The sequence below is a fragment of the Coregonus clupeaformis genome, chromosome 19 (genome assembly GCF_020615455.1).
Source record: "Coregonus clupeaformis isolate EN_2021a chromosome 19, ASM2061545v1, whole genome shotgun sequence".
Classification (NCBI taxonomy): domain Eukaryota; kingdom Metazoa; phylum Chordata; class Actinopteri; order Salmoniformes; family Salmonidae; genus Coregonus; species Coregonus clupeaformis.
Window position 1 is genome coordinate 58,132,577 of NC_059210.1, and position 15,682 is coordinate 58,148,258.

The 15,682-nt window shown below is 44.4% G+C and overlaps 1 protein-coding gene across 1 annotated transcript; it reads right to left on the minus strand.

Moving 5' to 3' along the window:
* Positions 1–4,952: 4,952 nt before the first annotated feature.
* Positions 4,953–15,417, minus strand: LOC123481175 (protein NLRC3-like; the record flags this gene model as incomplete). Its single annotated transcript, XM_045205121.1, is given in 9 exon segments — positions 4,953–5,247; positions 5,348–6,779; positions 6,782–7,120; positions 7,218–7,269; positions 7,407–7,438; positions 7,576–7,717; positions 12,288–12,337; positions 12,708–12,957; positions 15,173–15,417. Coding segments are annotated over 8 exon segments (2,592 nt in total), but the record flags the coding sequence as incomplete, so codon positions are not given.
* Between the last annotated feature and the right edge of the window lie 265 nt (positions 15,418–15,682).

Consider the following 15,682-nt stretch of genomic DNA (forward strand, 5'->3'; position numbering starts at 1 on the left):
TTTTTAAAACAGAAGCTGAATATCCCTATGACTATGGTGAAGTTATTAATTAGGCTTTGGATGGTGTTTAAATACACCCAGTCACTACAAAGGTACAGGTGTCCTTCCTAACTCAGTTGCCAGAGAAGAAGGAAACTGCTCAGGGATTTCACCATGAGGCAGATGGTTGATTTCAAAACAGAGTTTAATGGTTGTGATATGAGAGAACTGAGGATGGATAAACAACATTGCAGTTACTCCTCAATACTAACCTAAATGACAGAGTGAAAAGAAGGAAGCCTGTACAGAAGAAAAAAAATATTCCAAAACATGCATCCTGTTTGCAACAAGGCACTTAAGTAATCCAGCAAAAAATGTGGCAAAGAACTGAACTTCTTGTCCTGAATACAAAGCATTATGTTTGGGGAAAATCCAACACAACACATCACTGAGTACCACGCTCCATATTTTCAAGCATGGTAGTGGCTGCATCATGTTATGGGTATGCTTGTCATCGGCAAGGACTAGGGATTTTTTTTGGGGGTGAAAACTTATGGAATACAGCTAAGCACATATTTATGTGAAGAATATTTATCTAATCAAGATATATCAGTGTTTTATTTTTCATTTGTAATACATTTTTGAATTTTTCTACCACTTTGACAGAGTATTTTTCTTTTGTAAATCGTTGACCAAAAATGACAATTAAATCCATTTTAATCCCACTTTGTAACACAACAAAATGTGGAAAAAGTCAAGGGGTGTGAATACTTTCTGAAGGCACAGACATTAACATTTGTTCGATCATTAGCCAGCTTTTGACATTATTTTAAATTGAAATTATGGTCAGTACGGCTATACAGTATATAGCACATTATTTTAAATTCTTTGTTCAGAGGAATAAAGGAGATACAACATAACAGTATTGTAAACCCACAGGCCATTCTGTTCTCAAGTATACTTCCTTAGCTTAGAACCTAAGTCTGACCACAAAGTTTTCTATAACCCCTCTCCCTCCCCACCCAGTGGGACATATACTTTCTGAAAGACAATGCTTAGATGTAATGTAGGCTATTTGACTATTTGAGAGAAATGGTTGAGGTTGGAGATTGAAGTCTAAGCCCAAGATAAAGGGGTTCAGTGAATGTGGTGTGGAAGGTGTACAGGTGGGTCAGTTTGTCAGACTCTGAGGAGATTTTGTTGAAGGACAGGAGGCCGGCCGGCCTGTCCAGAAACACCCCAATTCTATAGGACTCATCTGATTTGATTTCAGGGAGCCGTAAGTTGTGAATAATTTTTTCGGTGCTGGGCATAGAACTTATCCTTTGAGGCGTACAAAGCCCAAGAAAGAGCATTCCGTCCTAGCGTTACATTGTCTCCGGCCCCGTTCCTCTTTAATCGCTTGTAGGCCATGCCTATATGTACGTCATGCAGACACTCAATCTCCAGGTAATGCCGCCCCGCCGAGGTCCTCCTTGCTCAGCACCTGGTTGCATTCATCGAACCGCTCTTGGGTGCTGGGATAGTCTCGCGCCTTCCTCTGGCGCGTCACTTTCCTGTTCCCCTCGGACAGGGACAGGAAACGATTTGCTGTGCTGGGGTCTAGTGTGAGCTCACTGGCATCTGAAATGTGCAGATTAGAAGTTTCAGTTACCTGCTACACAAGCTTTGCTGTCACACTTACATGTGGTCCTCTGTAGCTCAGCTGGTAGAGCACGGCGCTTGTAACGCCAAGGTAGTGGGTTCGATCCCCGGGACCACCCATACACAAACAAAAATGTATGCACGCATGACTGTAAGTCGCTTTGGATAAAAGCATCTGCTAAATGGCATATTATTATTATATTATTATTTACATTTACATTTTTGTCATTTAGCAGACGCTCTTATCCAGAGCGACTTACAGTTAGTGAGTGCATACATTTTTATTTTTATACTGGCCTCCCGTGGGAATCGAACCCACAACCATGGCGTTGCAAGCGCCATGCTCTACCAACTGAGCTACACAGGGCCACTGACACTATTATAAATTGGTACATGGTCCTCCTATATGTCAAATATTCTACAGAGACCACTGTCAATCACTGTGTTCGTAAAGGTGAGAATGGCAAATGGATATTTACTCACATTTCTTCAGACCTGGTTTATTCCTGCTCTCTCCTGTATGGTCCATGCTGAAAGACACAAAATAAAGAGGAATGAAAGAAAGCCTGGAAATGCTCATCCTACATTTACATTTTAGTCATTTAGCAGACGCTCTTATCCAGAGCGACTTACAGTTAGTGAGTGCATACATTTTCATACATTCTCTTCTATCGTAGAGAAACAGTGCCTCCTGTGCACGACTTTCAGTAAAGTACTCTTCTTTTTTATAAAAAGGTTTGTTGGCTCATAAAGAATCTCCTTCTTCCTCATATACACTAACCTGATCCATAGGAGTCCTGGAGTGCAGTTAAACTTGCATTGTACAATCAAGACCCTCAAAACCATGTTGAAATGTTACTTCCATGGTCTGAAACTTAAAACCTTCACCTGTTTTAATTATTGTCATTCATGAGGTTTGGAAAGGAAGCTTGTTTCAAATATCAGTCGAACTTGAACACTTTTAAGCAAAATAAACATTTATGAAATCTCTGATAAAAAAATGTGTGACCAACTAGATCAAGACGGAAATGTACATGTTGGAGTACATGCCCTGTCAAGGGGGGTAATAATCACGTCGAGGAAAAAAAATATTTCAAGGTGTTGTAATAAAGAAATAAACAGAACACCCAAATCCTTTTTCTCCCTCAAAAACAATCAAATGGATGTGTCTGTCTCTTTGGCAATACCTGATGCTTGTGACAGCTAACGTTCCAAAGCCAAACCCGATGGAGCACAGCTACTCTTGAGGGTCAAATAAATTAATAATAAATATAATAATTATTAAATAGGTGTAGGTGTGTATTTACTGCTCCGATGCCTGTGGAGCGCTTTGTGGCTCTGCTGTCTCCTGGCGGACCATGACTTGACCTGAGGCACTGCTGGGCTTGAGCCGCTGACCAGTCTTGCCACAGAACGTGCCCTGGAACTCCTGTTTGATGGAGTCCCCGTACACCTCTCTGACGTACTTGAGGAAGGCGGTGGTCCATTGCAGGGTGGTGGCTTTGTCCGTCTCGTGGTTACAGAACGGCGCCAGCACATTCAGCTCATCACAGCAGAAGCGGATCCTCCTCCTGCGGTTCCGCTCCTTGCTGTTGTGCCTCTTCTGCGCTGGCTACTTTCCACTGGTGGCCCTCCTCTCTTCCTGGTGCCTGCTCCTCCAGCTGCTCTTCCCTCCACTGAGTTTGGGACAATGCCGGGGCCTTGACAGCACAGGGTCCACGGGTCCTACCGCGTTTAGCAGTCTTCGCCACAGAATCATCTTCCACCTTCACCCAAACTTTCTCCTCTGTTGGGTTGGGGCTGTTGACGCATGGAACTTTGTCAGGCATCTTGTCTGGCCGATAGCTGAATGTGAAGTTCTTTGGAATGATCAACCCTTGATGCTTATTGGGTTCAAGCATATGAGGACCATCCCAAACCCTTGACGGGCGCCAGCAATGGGGTTGAACATGCTTCCATATGGGTATGACAGCTCAATAGGGTTGCCCCGATCTGACCACACCCACTTCTGCGGTTGTGGATGCATTGCTGCTTCTTGCGCCTCATTGGAGTGATGAAGCATTGTCAAAAAATTGGTAAGAGCTGCTGATTGCACATCCTATTGGTCTGGGGATGTCACAGGGGGTGCAGTTGAACCTCTTCTCCAAGCGAACTCGGGCGGGTGGGTTGGGCCTGGACAATAGCTGTGTGCTACCGTTGTTGTATGCTTCCAAGCCGCGTTCTTGGGTCGCATCCACTGCACCCCTGACTTTAGCCAACACGGAGCCGGGGACTTCACCGCAAGTGGTGGGGGTCCTTTCTCCAGGTATAACATTCCCGTCACTGACCAATACCATTTTAATTTCCTTGATGTCAACCTGTCGACCCTGGTTCAAGTCGCCGAAAATGTACTGCTGCTCATCAGTTGAACTTGATATGACATCAGGTGGAGTGTTCGGTGGAGACTTTGCTGGGTATTCTGCTTCGCAGTTTGTGGTCGTAGGTTGGGGTGCAGGGCTTTCCCATAGTGAATACGGTAGTGTTGAACCGGGCATCTCCAGATCCCTCTGGACCAGCCGCCTGTGCCTCCATGTGTGACTGGATGATGTGCTGAAGGTGGGTGTACTCCACTTCGGTCATCTCCATCAGGTTGAGCTCAGTGCCCAAATTCTGGCTTTGATCATTTGGAACACAGCTGTTTTGGCTCATGATCACCTCCACCGAATCGGGGTTGTACTGCCCCAATGCAGGTGACACATGAATGGTTTTACAAGCCAAAGACTTCGACATCCTCGCGCATCTCAATCTCAGGGGATGCAGTATAATGACACTAGGATGTAACAAGGCTCATAGCTAGAAGGTTTCATTCCTTTAATTAAATAGTTTAATTGATAAAGTTCTAATCTCTCAATGTTTAGCTCTACTCATTCATATTTTATTTAGAAGCATATTTGTATTTTTACTCAATCTAACTCACTTCAGCTGTAGCGGAAATCCAATTTAACGTATCTGAGGGGATTGTAGCTCAGATCCAGCTCTTTCATCTGGAAGGCTTCTGACCTCAAAGCTACGGCCAGGACAGAGGACACAATCTCAGGCAGTGTGATCAAACAGCCAGATAGCCTGTAAATGAAAATAGGAAAAATAATTATGGAAAAAATACAAATTTGTTTCAACATTAAAACTAGAAACATTGAAAATTGAAGAACAATCTATATCCATAAGTCAGCACAGCGATCAGCACAGAGATTAACCCCTTCAAATGTGTCATTTTCTTATTTGGTACTGCTGTACATACCTCAGTGCTTGCAGCTTGCAATGCTTGTGGAGGGGCAACAGCAAGCAACTCTGCCCCCCGGGTCCCCAAGGTCATTGCAGCTGAGGTCCAAGTTCTGAAGTTTTGAGGTGGGACAAGTCAGCACTTCGCAGATTGCCTTGACACCTCCAACTCCCACATGATTGTGGCGTAGATTCAGGGTTTCCACCTTGCAGTTGGGGTTCCGCAGCCCACAGCAGAGGCGGATCACCCCTTCATCGCACAGGTTGTTGTGGCCCAGGTCCAGGACTGACAGACGAGAATTCTCAGACTGGAGAACTGAGGATACAGTTGCACACTCCAGTACTGTGATGCCACAGAAGTTGAGCCTGTGAAAAGATTGAGTTCATAATTGCCATTACAAACTTTTCCATTTATAATTGACATGTGCGATTTAAATATGCTACACAAATAGTGAGTGATACTTACAACGCTCTAGTGCAAGACAGCAAAGCAGGAGCCAGTCTGCGAAAAGCTTCCTCCGAAGCTTTGTTATTCCTGAAGTCGAACTCTTCAGGCTTCTCTGACATAATGAACATATATGCCAGGAGAGAACACTGAAATGGAGTTGGCTGTGTGTCTGAAGGCGAGACTTGGTTGTTGTCATTCTGAAGTATGGTGTGGTCCTTCAGCTGAAGCACACAGTGGATCAAGTTGATGCATCTCTCTGGAGAGAGGTCCTTCCTTTTCAACATCTTGATATATCCGATTAACTTTTTGTTGCATTCTGAACTGCTGGTTGTTTTTCCCAGAATGTCTTGAAGGAGGTCTCGGCTGGAGTCGTGAGAGATCCCGAAAAGGAAGCGTGTGAAAAGGTCCAGGTGTCCATTTTGACTATCTAATGCAATGTCGAGCACACCTTTGAGGAAATCTAACAAAGTACTCCCTTTCCTCTTTTTGATTAAGGCTTTCACTGAGTCAATCCTGCCATTTTCAAATTCATGAAATGCGTACAGAGCAGCAAAGAACTCCTGAACACTTAAGTGTACAAAACAATACAGCTTCCTTGGATACAGTCCATGCTCTAATTCTACAAGTTCTGTACACAGGCCAGGGCATGTAGCAGCGTCCACGACACTAATATCACAGTCTGTCAAGTGCTGTTCTGTAAAGAGCACATTCTGACTTACCAGGTTCTGATATGCTAGCTTTCCCAATTTCAAAATGATGTCTTTGTTTGACATCAAAGGACGACGTTTGTCCTGTTTTGGTCCATGCTTCTCGAAACTGATCCTTGTTTGTATCCTTATGTAATGGATGTACATTTCAGAGAGGGTTGTAAGCAAAGATTGAGGCTTTGGCCCGCTCTTGTTGTCTTTACTCAGTATATCCTGAAGCACAGTTACTGCCATCCAGCAGAACACCGGTACATGACACATGATGTACAGGCTCCGGGTTGCTTTTATGTCTGAGATGATGCGGCTGGCCATCTCTGGATCTCTGATGTGTTTCCTGAAGTACTCGTCCTTTTGAGCATCATTGAACCCTCTGATCTCTGTAACTCGATGACAATAGTCTCTAGGGATCTGATTGGCAGCTACTGGACGGGAGGTTATCCAGAGGAGAGCCCTAGGGAGAAGATAGCCAGTGATGAGGTTTGTAAGCAAAACGTCCAGTGAAGCAGACTCAGACACATCAGATACCAGCCTGTTTTCAATTTCATCAAACTTTAGTTGTAGTTGGCTCTCATCCAGGCCGTCAAGGATGAACAAAACATTATGTTCATCATACATCTCCTTAACGTTTATGTCTTTAAGTTCAGGGTAGAAGTGCTGAAGAAGTCCATGCAGACTGTGCTGGTCTTTTATCAAATTCAGCTTCCGGAAAGATAGGAGGAATACAAAATCGATTTCTTGATTCGCTTTCCATCTGCCCAGTCCAAGTTGAGCTTCCGAGCTGCCACAGTTTTCCCAATGCCAGCGATTCCCTTTGTCACCACACACCTGATAGTTTCGTCTTCAGCAGGCTTGAAGATATCTTGGCATTTTATGACGGAGGCCTCAGAGAAGTCTTTGAGGTGTGCCGTCTCAGCCTGCCACACCTCGTGTTCCTTATTGATGCTGGTAGAATCACAGGTGACAATGTACAACTCTGTGTAGACCTTGTTAAGGACTGATGTGCTTTGGGTTTCAATACCCTCTAGTATGCATTCAGAATTCACCTTCTGGCGTTTTTTGATCTTGTCTTTGATGTGAAGGATGTCTTGAAAAAGAGCAACAAAAATAGAACAACAAATGTGTTATTTTGGGTGAAATAATATACTTTTTTTCCACTGGGATAACAACTGAATTTGACTTACTTTCCTTCTCCTTGCTGTGGTCATACAGTGGCACTGGGCTTAACTGTGGAATCTACAAGAATTAACAAAACAGACATTTAGATTTCAAATATCCTTTCAAATACAGAGTTTGAAAAATATATATAGAGTTAATGGTGGCAACACTCCATATTCTTATAAAGATTGTATATAAGAAATCCCATTAATTACCTGCTGGTCAATCTTTCCAGGGTACACATGGACTAGAGATAAAAAAAATATTAAAAAACATCACAATAAAGTAGGTTAGCAGAGCAACTTACAAAGATGTATACAATTTTTAAAAAAACAGAGATCCACCCATGTTTTGCCCCAAATTCCTGACACCGGCTTCTCTCACAATTATTTTCTATCTTCAGGTTATTTCCAACTGAAACACCAGAAAACGTTGGTGCACAAACGTTGCTTCCATTAGTTGCTGTGTATCCTCTGTGTTCAGCGAGTGGTCCTCCAGTGTGGTTGGCCTTAGACAGAGGTGTCACCTTGGGTGTGTAGGGAAAGAAACAATAACAGATTAGCCTCGCCACCCCATATCAGAGATGTACTAGAGAGCGCATCTTCCATCTTCAGCAATGGCCACTTCTGTGACAGCATGGCCAGAGCCATTGTGGGCCATTTCTTCTTCTTTACTTCTATGAGTGTAGTGACGCTTCATAAATAAACTGAATAGGTTCATACCGCCACCTACTGTGCTGGAGTGTAGCTGCATACTGTGCTGCAGTGTGTATAGTTTAAACAGGTTGGGCTCCCGAGTGGCGCAGTGGTCTAAGGCACTGCATCTCAGTGCTCGAGGCGTCACTACAGACCCCCGGTTCGATTCCAGGCTGTACCATAGGGCGGCGCACAATTGGCCCAACGTCAGTGCCGGAGTAGGCCGTCATTGTAAATAAGAATTTGTTCTTAACTGACTTGCCTAGTTAAATAAAGGTAAAATAAAATAAATAAATAAAAGGTACAGAGCCAAGGTTGGTGATTTACTGCCACTTGCAGTTATAGAATGCTTGCTTGTTTAGTGTGTTAACACACTTTTGGTGGTTTGTTGTAACCAAGTATTGGTGCTATTGGTGCTAAACTGTGTGTTATTGGATGCTAGCATGCTAGTTAGCCATGGCGTCATAGTCAGGCATCGTGGGCTGTTGTGGGTAGTTATTGTAGGTAGCACGAGCTAGCTAGCTAGCCGTTTTCCAAACAGGGTCAACACAGTAGCCATTGCTGGCTAGCCAACACGAGCAGCTAACTGTACTGTAGCAGCTAAATACAATATATTTGTGCTAGCTAGCCAACGTAATTCGTTAACACACGAATTATCTGTTTAGTGTGTTATCACACTACTGGTAGTTTGTTGTAGCCAAGTATTGGTGCTAAACTGTGTGTTGTTGGATGCTGGCATGCTGGTTAGCTATGGTGTCATATTTGGCTAGCTGAATGAACCGCTGTAGTTCGCAACAATTCTGATTTCTGAGGTGGAAGTTGGGAGAGTTTTTTGTTCGGGTGGTTCAGTGAAACAATTATAGTTTCTGAGGTGGAAGTTTTGGTGAGGGAGGCCCTACTCTCTCCTTTTCCTGATGTTTGGTTCATTTCATTCCGATCTCCTCTGCATTATTGTGGCCATTTGCTACAGCCTGTCGACTATGCCTCTGCCTATCCCTGTTCTCTCCTCTCCGCACAGGCTACACAGACGCCTCACACCGCGTGGCTGCTGCCTCTCTAACCTGGTGGTCCCTGCACGCACCCCACACCTGGAGTTCCAGGTCTCAGGCAGCCTCTGGAACTGCCGTTCTGCTGCCAACAAAGCTGACTTCATCCCAGCCTATGCTAACCTCCATTCCCTCGACTTCCTGGCGCTGACGGAAACATGGATTACCACTGAAAACACTGCTACTCCTACTGCTCTCTCCTCGTCTGACCATGTGTTCTCGCATACCCCGAGAGCATCTGGTCAGAGGGGTGGTGGCACAGGAATCCTCATCTCTCCCAAGTGGACATTCTCAATTTTTCCCCTAACCCATCTGTCTATCTCCTCATTTGAATTCCATGCTGTCACAGTCACTAGCCCATTTAAGCTTAATATCCTTGTCATCTATCGCCCTCCAGGTTCCCTTGGAGAGTTCATCAATGAGCTTGACGCCTTGATGAGCTCCTTTCCTGAGGATGGCTCACCCCTCACAGTTCTGGGGGATTTCAACCTCCCTACGTCTACATTTGACTCATTTCTCTCTGCCTCCTTCTTTCCACTCCTCTCCTCTTTTGACCTCACCCCTCTCACCGTCCCCCCTACTCACAAGGCAGGCAATACGCTTTGACCTCATCTTTACTAGATGCTGCTCTTCTACTAATCTCACTGCAACTCCCTCCATGTCTCCGACCACTACTTTGTGTCCTTTTCTCTCTCGCTCTCCTCCAACACTACTCACTCTGCCCCTACACAGATGGTAATGCGCCGCCGCAACCTTCGCTCTCTCTCTCCCACTACTCTCTCCTCTTCCATCCTATCATCTCTTCCCTCTGCTCAATCCTTCTCCCTCCAATCTCCTGATTCTGCCTCCTCAACCCTCCTCTCCTCCCTTTCTGCATCCTTTGACTCTCTGTGTCCCCTATCCTCCCGGCCGGCTCGGTCCTCCCCCTCCAGCTCCGTGGCTTGATGACTCATTGCGAGCTCACAGAACAGAGCTCCGGGCAGCGGAGCGGAAATGGAAGAAAACTAAACTCCCTGCCGACCTGGCATCTTTTCACTCCCTCCTCTCTACATTTTCTTCATCTGTTTCTGCTGCTAAGGCCACTTTCTACCACTCTAAATTCCAAGCATCTGCCTCTAACCCTAGGAAGCTCTTTGCCACATTCTCCTCCCTGCTGAATCCCCCCTCCTCTCTCTCTGTGGATGACTTCGTCAACCACTTTGAAAAGAAGGTTGACGACATCCGATCCTCGTTTGTTAAGTTTAATGACACTGCTGGTCCTACTCACACTGCCCTACCCTATACTTTGACTGCTTTCTCCCCTCTCTCTCCAGATAAAATCCTGCGACTTGTGACTGCAGGCCGCCCAACAACCTGCCCGCTTGACCCCATCCCCTCCTCTCTTCTCCAGACCATCTCCGGTGACCTTCTCCCCTACCTCACCTCGCTGATCAACTCATCCTTGACCGCTGGCTATGTCCCTTCCGTCTTCAAGAGAGCGAGAGTTGCACCCCTTCTCAAAAAAACCAACACTCGATCCCACTGATGTCAACAACTACAGACCAGTATCCCTTCTTTCTTTTCTTTCCAAAACTATTGAGCGTGCCGTCTTTAGCCAACTCTCTTGCTATCGCTCTCAGAATGACCTTCTTGATCCAAACCAGTCAGGTTTCAGGACTGGTCATTTAACTGAGACTGCTCTTCTCTGTGTCACGGAGGCTCTCCGCACTGCTAAAGCTAACTCTCTCTCCTCTGCTCTTGTCCTTCTAGACCTGTCTGCTGCCTTTGATACTGTGAACCATCAGATTCTCCTCTCCACCCTCTCCGAGCTGGGCATCTCCGGCGCGGCTCACTCCTGGATTGCGTCCTACCTGACCGGTCGCTCCTACCAAGTGGCGTGGCGAAGCTGTCTCCGCACCACGTGCTCTCACCACTGGTGTCCCCCAGGGCTCAGTTCTAGGCCCTCTCCTATTCTCCCTATACACCAAGTCACTTGGCTCTGTCATATCCTCACATGGCCTCTCCTATCATTGCTACGCTGACGATACACAACTAATCTTCTCCTTTCCCCCTTCTGATAACCAGGTGGCGAATCGCATCTCTGCATGTCTGGCAGACATATCAGTATGGATGACGGATCACCACCTCAAGCTGAACCCTGGCAAGACGGAGCTGCTCTTCCTCCCGGGGAAGGACTGCCCGTTCCATGATCTCGCCATCACGGTTGACAACTCCGTTGTGTCCTCCTCCCAGAGTGCGAAGAGCCTTGGCGTGACCCTGGACAACACCCTGTCGTTCTCCGCTAACATCAAGGCGGTGACCCGATCCTGCAGGTTCATGCTCTACAACATTCGGAGAGTACGACCCTGCCTTACACAGGAAGTGGCACAGGTCCTAATCCAGGCACTTGTCATCTCCCGTCTGGATTACTGCAACTCGCTGTTGGCTGGGCTCCCTGCCTGTGCCATTAAACCCCTACAACTCATCCAGAATGCCGCAGCCCGTCTGGTGTTCAACCTTCCCAAGTTCTCTCACGTCACCCCCTCCCTCCGCACACTCCACTGGCTTCCAGTTGAAGCTCGCATCCGTTACAAGACCATGGTGCTTGCCTATGGAGCAGTGAGGGGAACGGCACCTCCGTACCTTCAGGCTCTGATCAGTCCCTACACCCAAACAAGGGCATTGCGTTCATCCACCTCTGGCCTGCTGGCTCCCTTCCTCCTCCGGAAGCATAGCTCCCGCTCAGCCCAGTCAAAACTGTTCGCTGCTCTGGCACCCCAATGGTGGAACAAGCTCCCTCACGACGCCAGGACAGCGGAGTCACTCACCACCTTCCAGAGACATTTGAAACCCCACCTCTTTAAGGAATACCTGGGATAGGATAAAGTAATCCTTCTACCCCCCAAAATAAATAAATAAATAAATAAAAAATAAAATACAAAATTAAAAATTTAAAAAACAATTGTAAAGTGGTTATCCCACTGGCTATAGGGTGAATGCACCAATTTGTAAGTCGCTCTGGATAAGAGCGTCTGCTAAATGACGTAAATGTGCCCTTGAGCAAGGCACTTAACCCTAATTGCTCCTGTAAGTCGCTCTGGATAAGAGCGTCTGCTAAATGACTAAAATGTAAAATGTAAAATGTTGCTCAGTAGTATAATTCATTGGCTGATCCCTCCTGCTGATCTGAATGGAATTCTATGATCCCTCCTAACCCATACCAAGTCCCACCCAGTTGACTACTGAAAATTGTGAAAGCCATCAATGGCACTGCCAATGAAAAAAAACGGAAAAAAACAATGTCCTATACACATCTATAGGAACATTCAGAATCCCTGCAGCTGGAAAGAACACATCTAAAACAAAGCCCAATTACCTGTTGGTCATCCATCTCCTCCTTAATGGGAATCTCCTCATTCTCAAAGCCTATGGAGGAAAGATGTGAATCATTTAACATTGACTAGAGAGAGAGATTAAAGGGCCTTTTTTGTCCCATGATTAAGCCTATAAGATACAGAAAACACTGCATACAGGTCATAAAATTCACTGTTGTAATACAATGCACACACAATCTTTTATTCTGATGGGAGTTTACCGGGTATGTCATACCCTAAACAATTATGCTTACAACTTTATTAGAAGAACAAAATGCTACTGAGTAAATACTATAACCAAGGCTAAGCCCAAAATCCCTCCTTTACTCCTGTGTGAAATCATACGTTTGGGGGCCAGTATGAAAATAAGATAAGAGCGTCTGCTAAATGACTAAAATGTGAAATGTAATGCCTATACTCACCTTGTTGACTTTGTCTCAATTTACTGTCTTTTAGAATGGAGGACACAATGTTACTGGCCTCTTCTACATATTTCTTCATCAGTACCGCCACAAGGTCTTTCACTCCCATCTTCTTAACACTCTTATCAACACTCTTATCAATCTTACACAGATGGCGTTTAAATCGTCGGAACTTCTTTGACTTCAAACTTTTCAGTGTGGCCCTGACCTCTGCTTTGACCCGTTTGTAATTATCCTTTCTTGCTGACATCTGAAGACCAACACAATAAATAAAAGGCATTTAGAGTTCATGCACAGTCTGGTTCACAGGACCTTCAAAATATTTCATTACCATGAAAGTATTACTGTCAGTGGTAGACTACTGTACAGCCAGACAACTATTAAAACACTATTCCACATGACAGTATTAGTTGGGTTGGTGATGACAGTATTAGTTGGGTTGGTGATGACAGTATTAGTTGGGTTGGTGATGACAGTATTAGCAGGGTTGGTGATGACAGTATTAGTTGGGTTGGTGATGACAGTATTAGTTGGGTTGGTGATGACAGTATTAGTTGGGTTGGTGATGACAGTATTAGCAGGGTTGGTGATGACAGTATTAGCAGGGTTGGTGATGACAGTATTAGTTGGGTTGGTGATGACAGTATTAGCAGGGTTGGTGATGACAGTATTAGCAAAGATTTTTTATAACAAAACCAAGATAGACCACTGCCTGTCGTTTCCAATGGGAACAGATGAGTCATAGTGGGCAGAACAAGCAAGAAGGTGGGCAGAGCCAAGCACGAGCTAGTGAGATCCTTTTGGCCCGTTCTAGCAGACATCTGCATATTTCCTTTAGGGAACGACTACTCTGTGAAATGCGCCTGTGCAATAACTCAATTTGACTATGCACTCCTTCTAAACAACGCGATTTTTTTTTTCTTTGGCAAAGGCTAACGTCTACAAAACTTAGTACACTCTGTTCATAACATATTCTAGTTCTGCAGAAGTCAGGGCATTCATACTTCTTGCTCTTCCCGGAGCTGCAGAGCTGTTATAAGGAAGTGCGTTTGTGTTTATACAGGACCTCCTGCCCCCAATCATGTCAATGCGGCGCTATACCGAGCCCTCTGCATTGTTACAAAATGTGAGAGGCGCATGGCAAAGTGGTACGGAGCTCAATTTGGCCTCTGCGTGGCTCCGCAAGTGTCACACCATCCATACAGCACCTCCGACAACATTTTCGGATCAAGTATAAATTGGCTCTTACTCAAATCAAATCTTATTTGTCACATACACGTGTTTAGCAGATGTTATAGCGGGTGTAGCGAAATGCTTGTACCATTCCTGCCATTTATCTGGATAGGCAGAGACATATTAATTACTAATGTGATTTAATTTGTATGTAAACATTTTAATGTAATTACAACTACTTAAAACCTAATGAATGTGTCATTTCATATCAGTTGTTCATTGTTCCGCCACTTATTATTTCCCCCTCCTACCAGAAATGGGCGTGTCGGCGAAAGTGAAGAATTGAGAGCCCGGGCTTTTGAAATGGCGGGCAAACTGATCGGCTGCTGAAGTCCAATGTCCTGGAGTGCACTGGAGAATGTAGCCTGCGGTAACCATATATTCTGAACCAAATCAACTGTTTTTTATGAAACATTAGGACTACTCTTATGGAGATTTCAAACGAGTCTCAGCAGCCCCGTACATGCTTTAATATCGACTAATGCGCCTAAAATATTAATTTATCACTAGCACAGAGGCTGCTGCTGCCTATTGAAATCACTGGCCACTTTAAGAAATGGAACACTAGTCACTTAAATGTTTATATATCTTGCACTACTCATCTCATATGTATATACTGCATTCTATAATATTATACTGTATCTTAGTCTATGCCGCTCTGTCATTGCTTGTCCATTTGTATATTTTCTTAAATTCCATTCCTTACTAGTTTTGTGTGTATTGGATATATGTTGTGAAATTGTTAGATATTGTCTGTCGGAGCTAGAAGCACACGCATTTCGCTACACCCGCTATAACATCTGCTAAACACGTGTATTTGACAAATAAAATTTGATTTGATTTAAATGAAGAGTTGTTCAATTTGATACCCCTCCCCCTCAATCATATCCTTGGTTTACTGCGACATGTCAAATTTAACCTTACAGCTTCGCAGATTATGGCAAGAATTCAAAATCAAGTATAAAATCCAATCCAAATTTAACCGTAACACTAACGCACATAGGCTACCACCAACACACACTAAATCAACAAATAGTCTAGTATTATTGTAGCTTGTAGGCTACTGTAACATTAGTGCACCATGCTGAATGCGCACACAAACATTAGCGCCAAAGGCAAGGATTGTGGTGGGTGCATTCTCACAGCCAATGCAATTTAGACAGTAGCCTAAATTAACGACAAAAGTCATTTTATTGTCACAGCTATACTTGTTAAAAGTGATAGAAACCTGCCTTCAGATTTGATGATTTCTCAAATCGTTTATCGCTGCTGCTGCTACTGCTTCACTCCACGAATAAATGTCCATTCACAGGATTGTGGCAATAAAGCTCGTCTGTCTGCGTTGTTTTCTCTTCAAGTGACTCGAATGATCTCGACTAAATACAAACTCAATTGGCTGAAAGTGATTTAAAAAACATTCTGTGGCTACATAATCCTACGGAAAGTGACATGATTTTTATGGTTTTTTTGTGCCGAAAACAAGTGGTGACGTGTAACCTATTGAATCAATAGCACCGCCTCCTCATTGTGTTGGAGGAGAGAGTGTGAAAGTCAGTCCCTTCCCTCATTCTCAGAAATGGGCAGAAAAAGTACACGTTTGTTCCCCGATGAGAGCAGGCTTTTCTAAATGTTTTAAATATATATATATATATATACTGCTCAAAAAAATAAAGGGAACACTTAAACAACACATCCTAGATCTGAATGAATGAAATAATCTTATTAAATACTTTTTTCTTTAC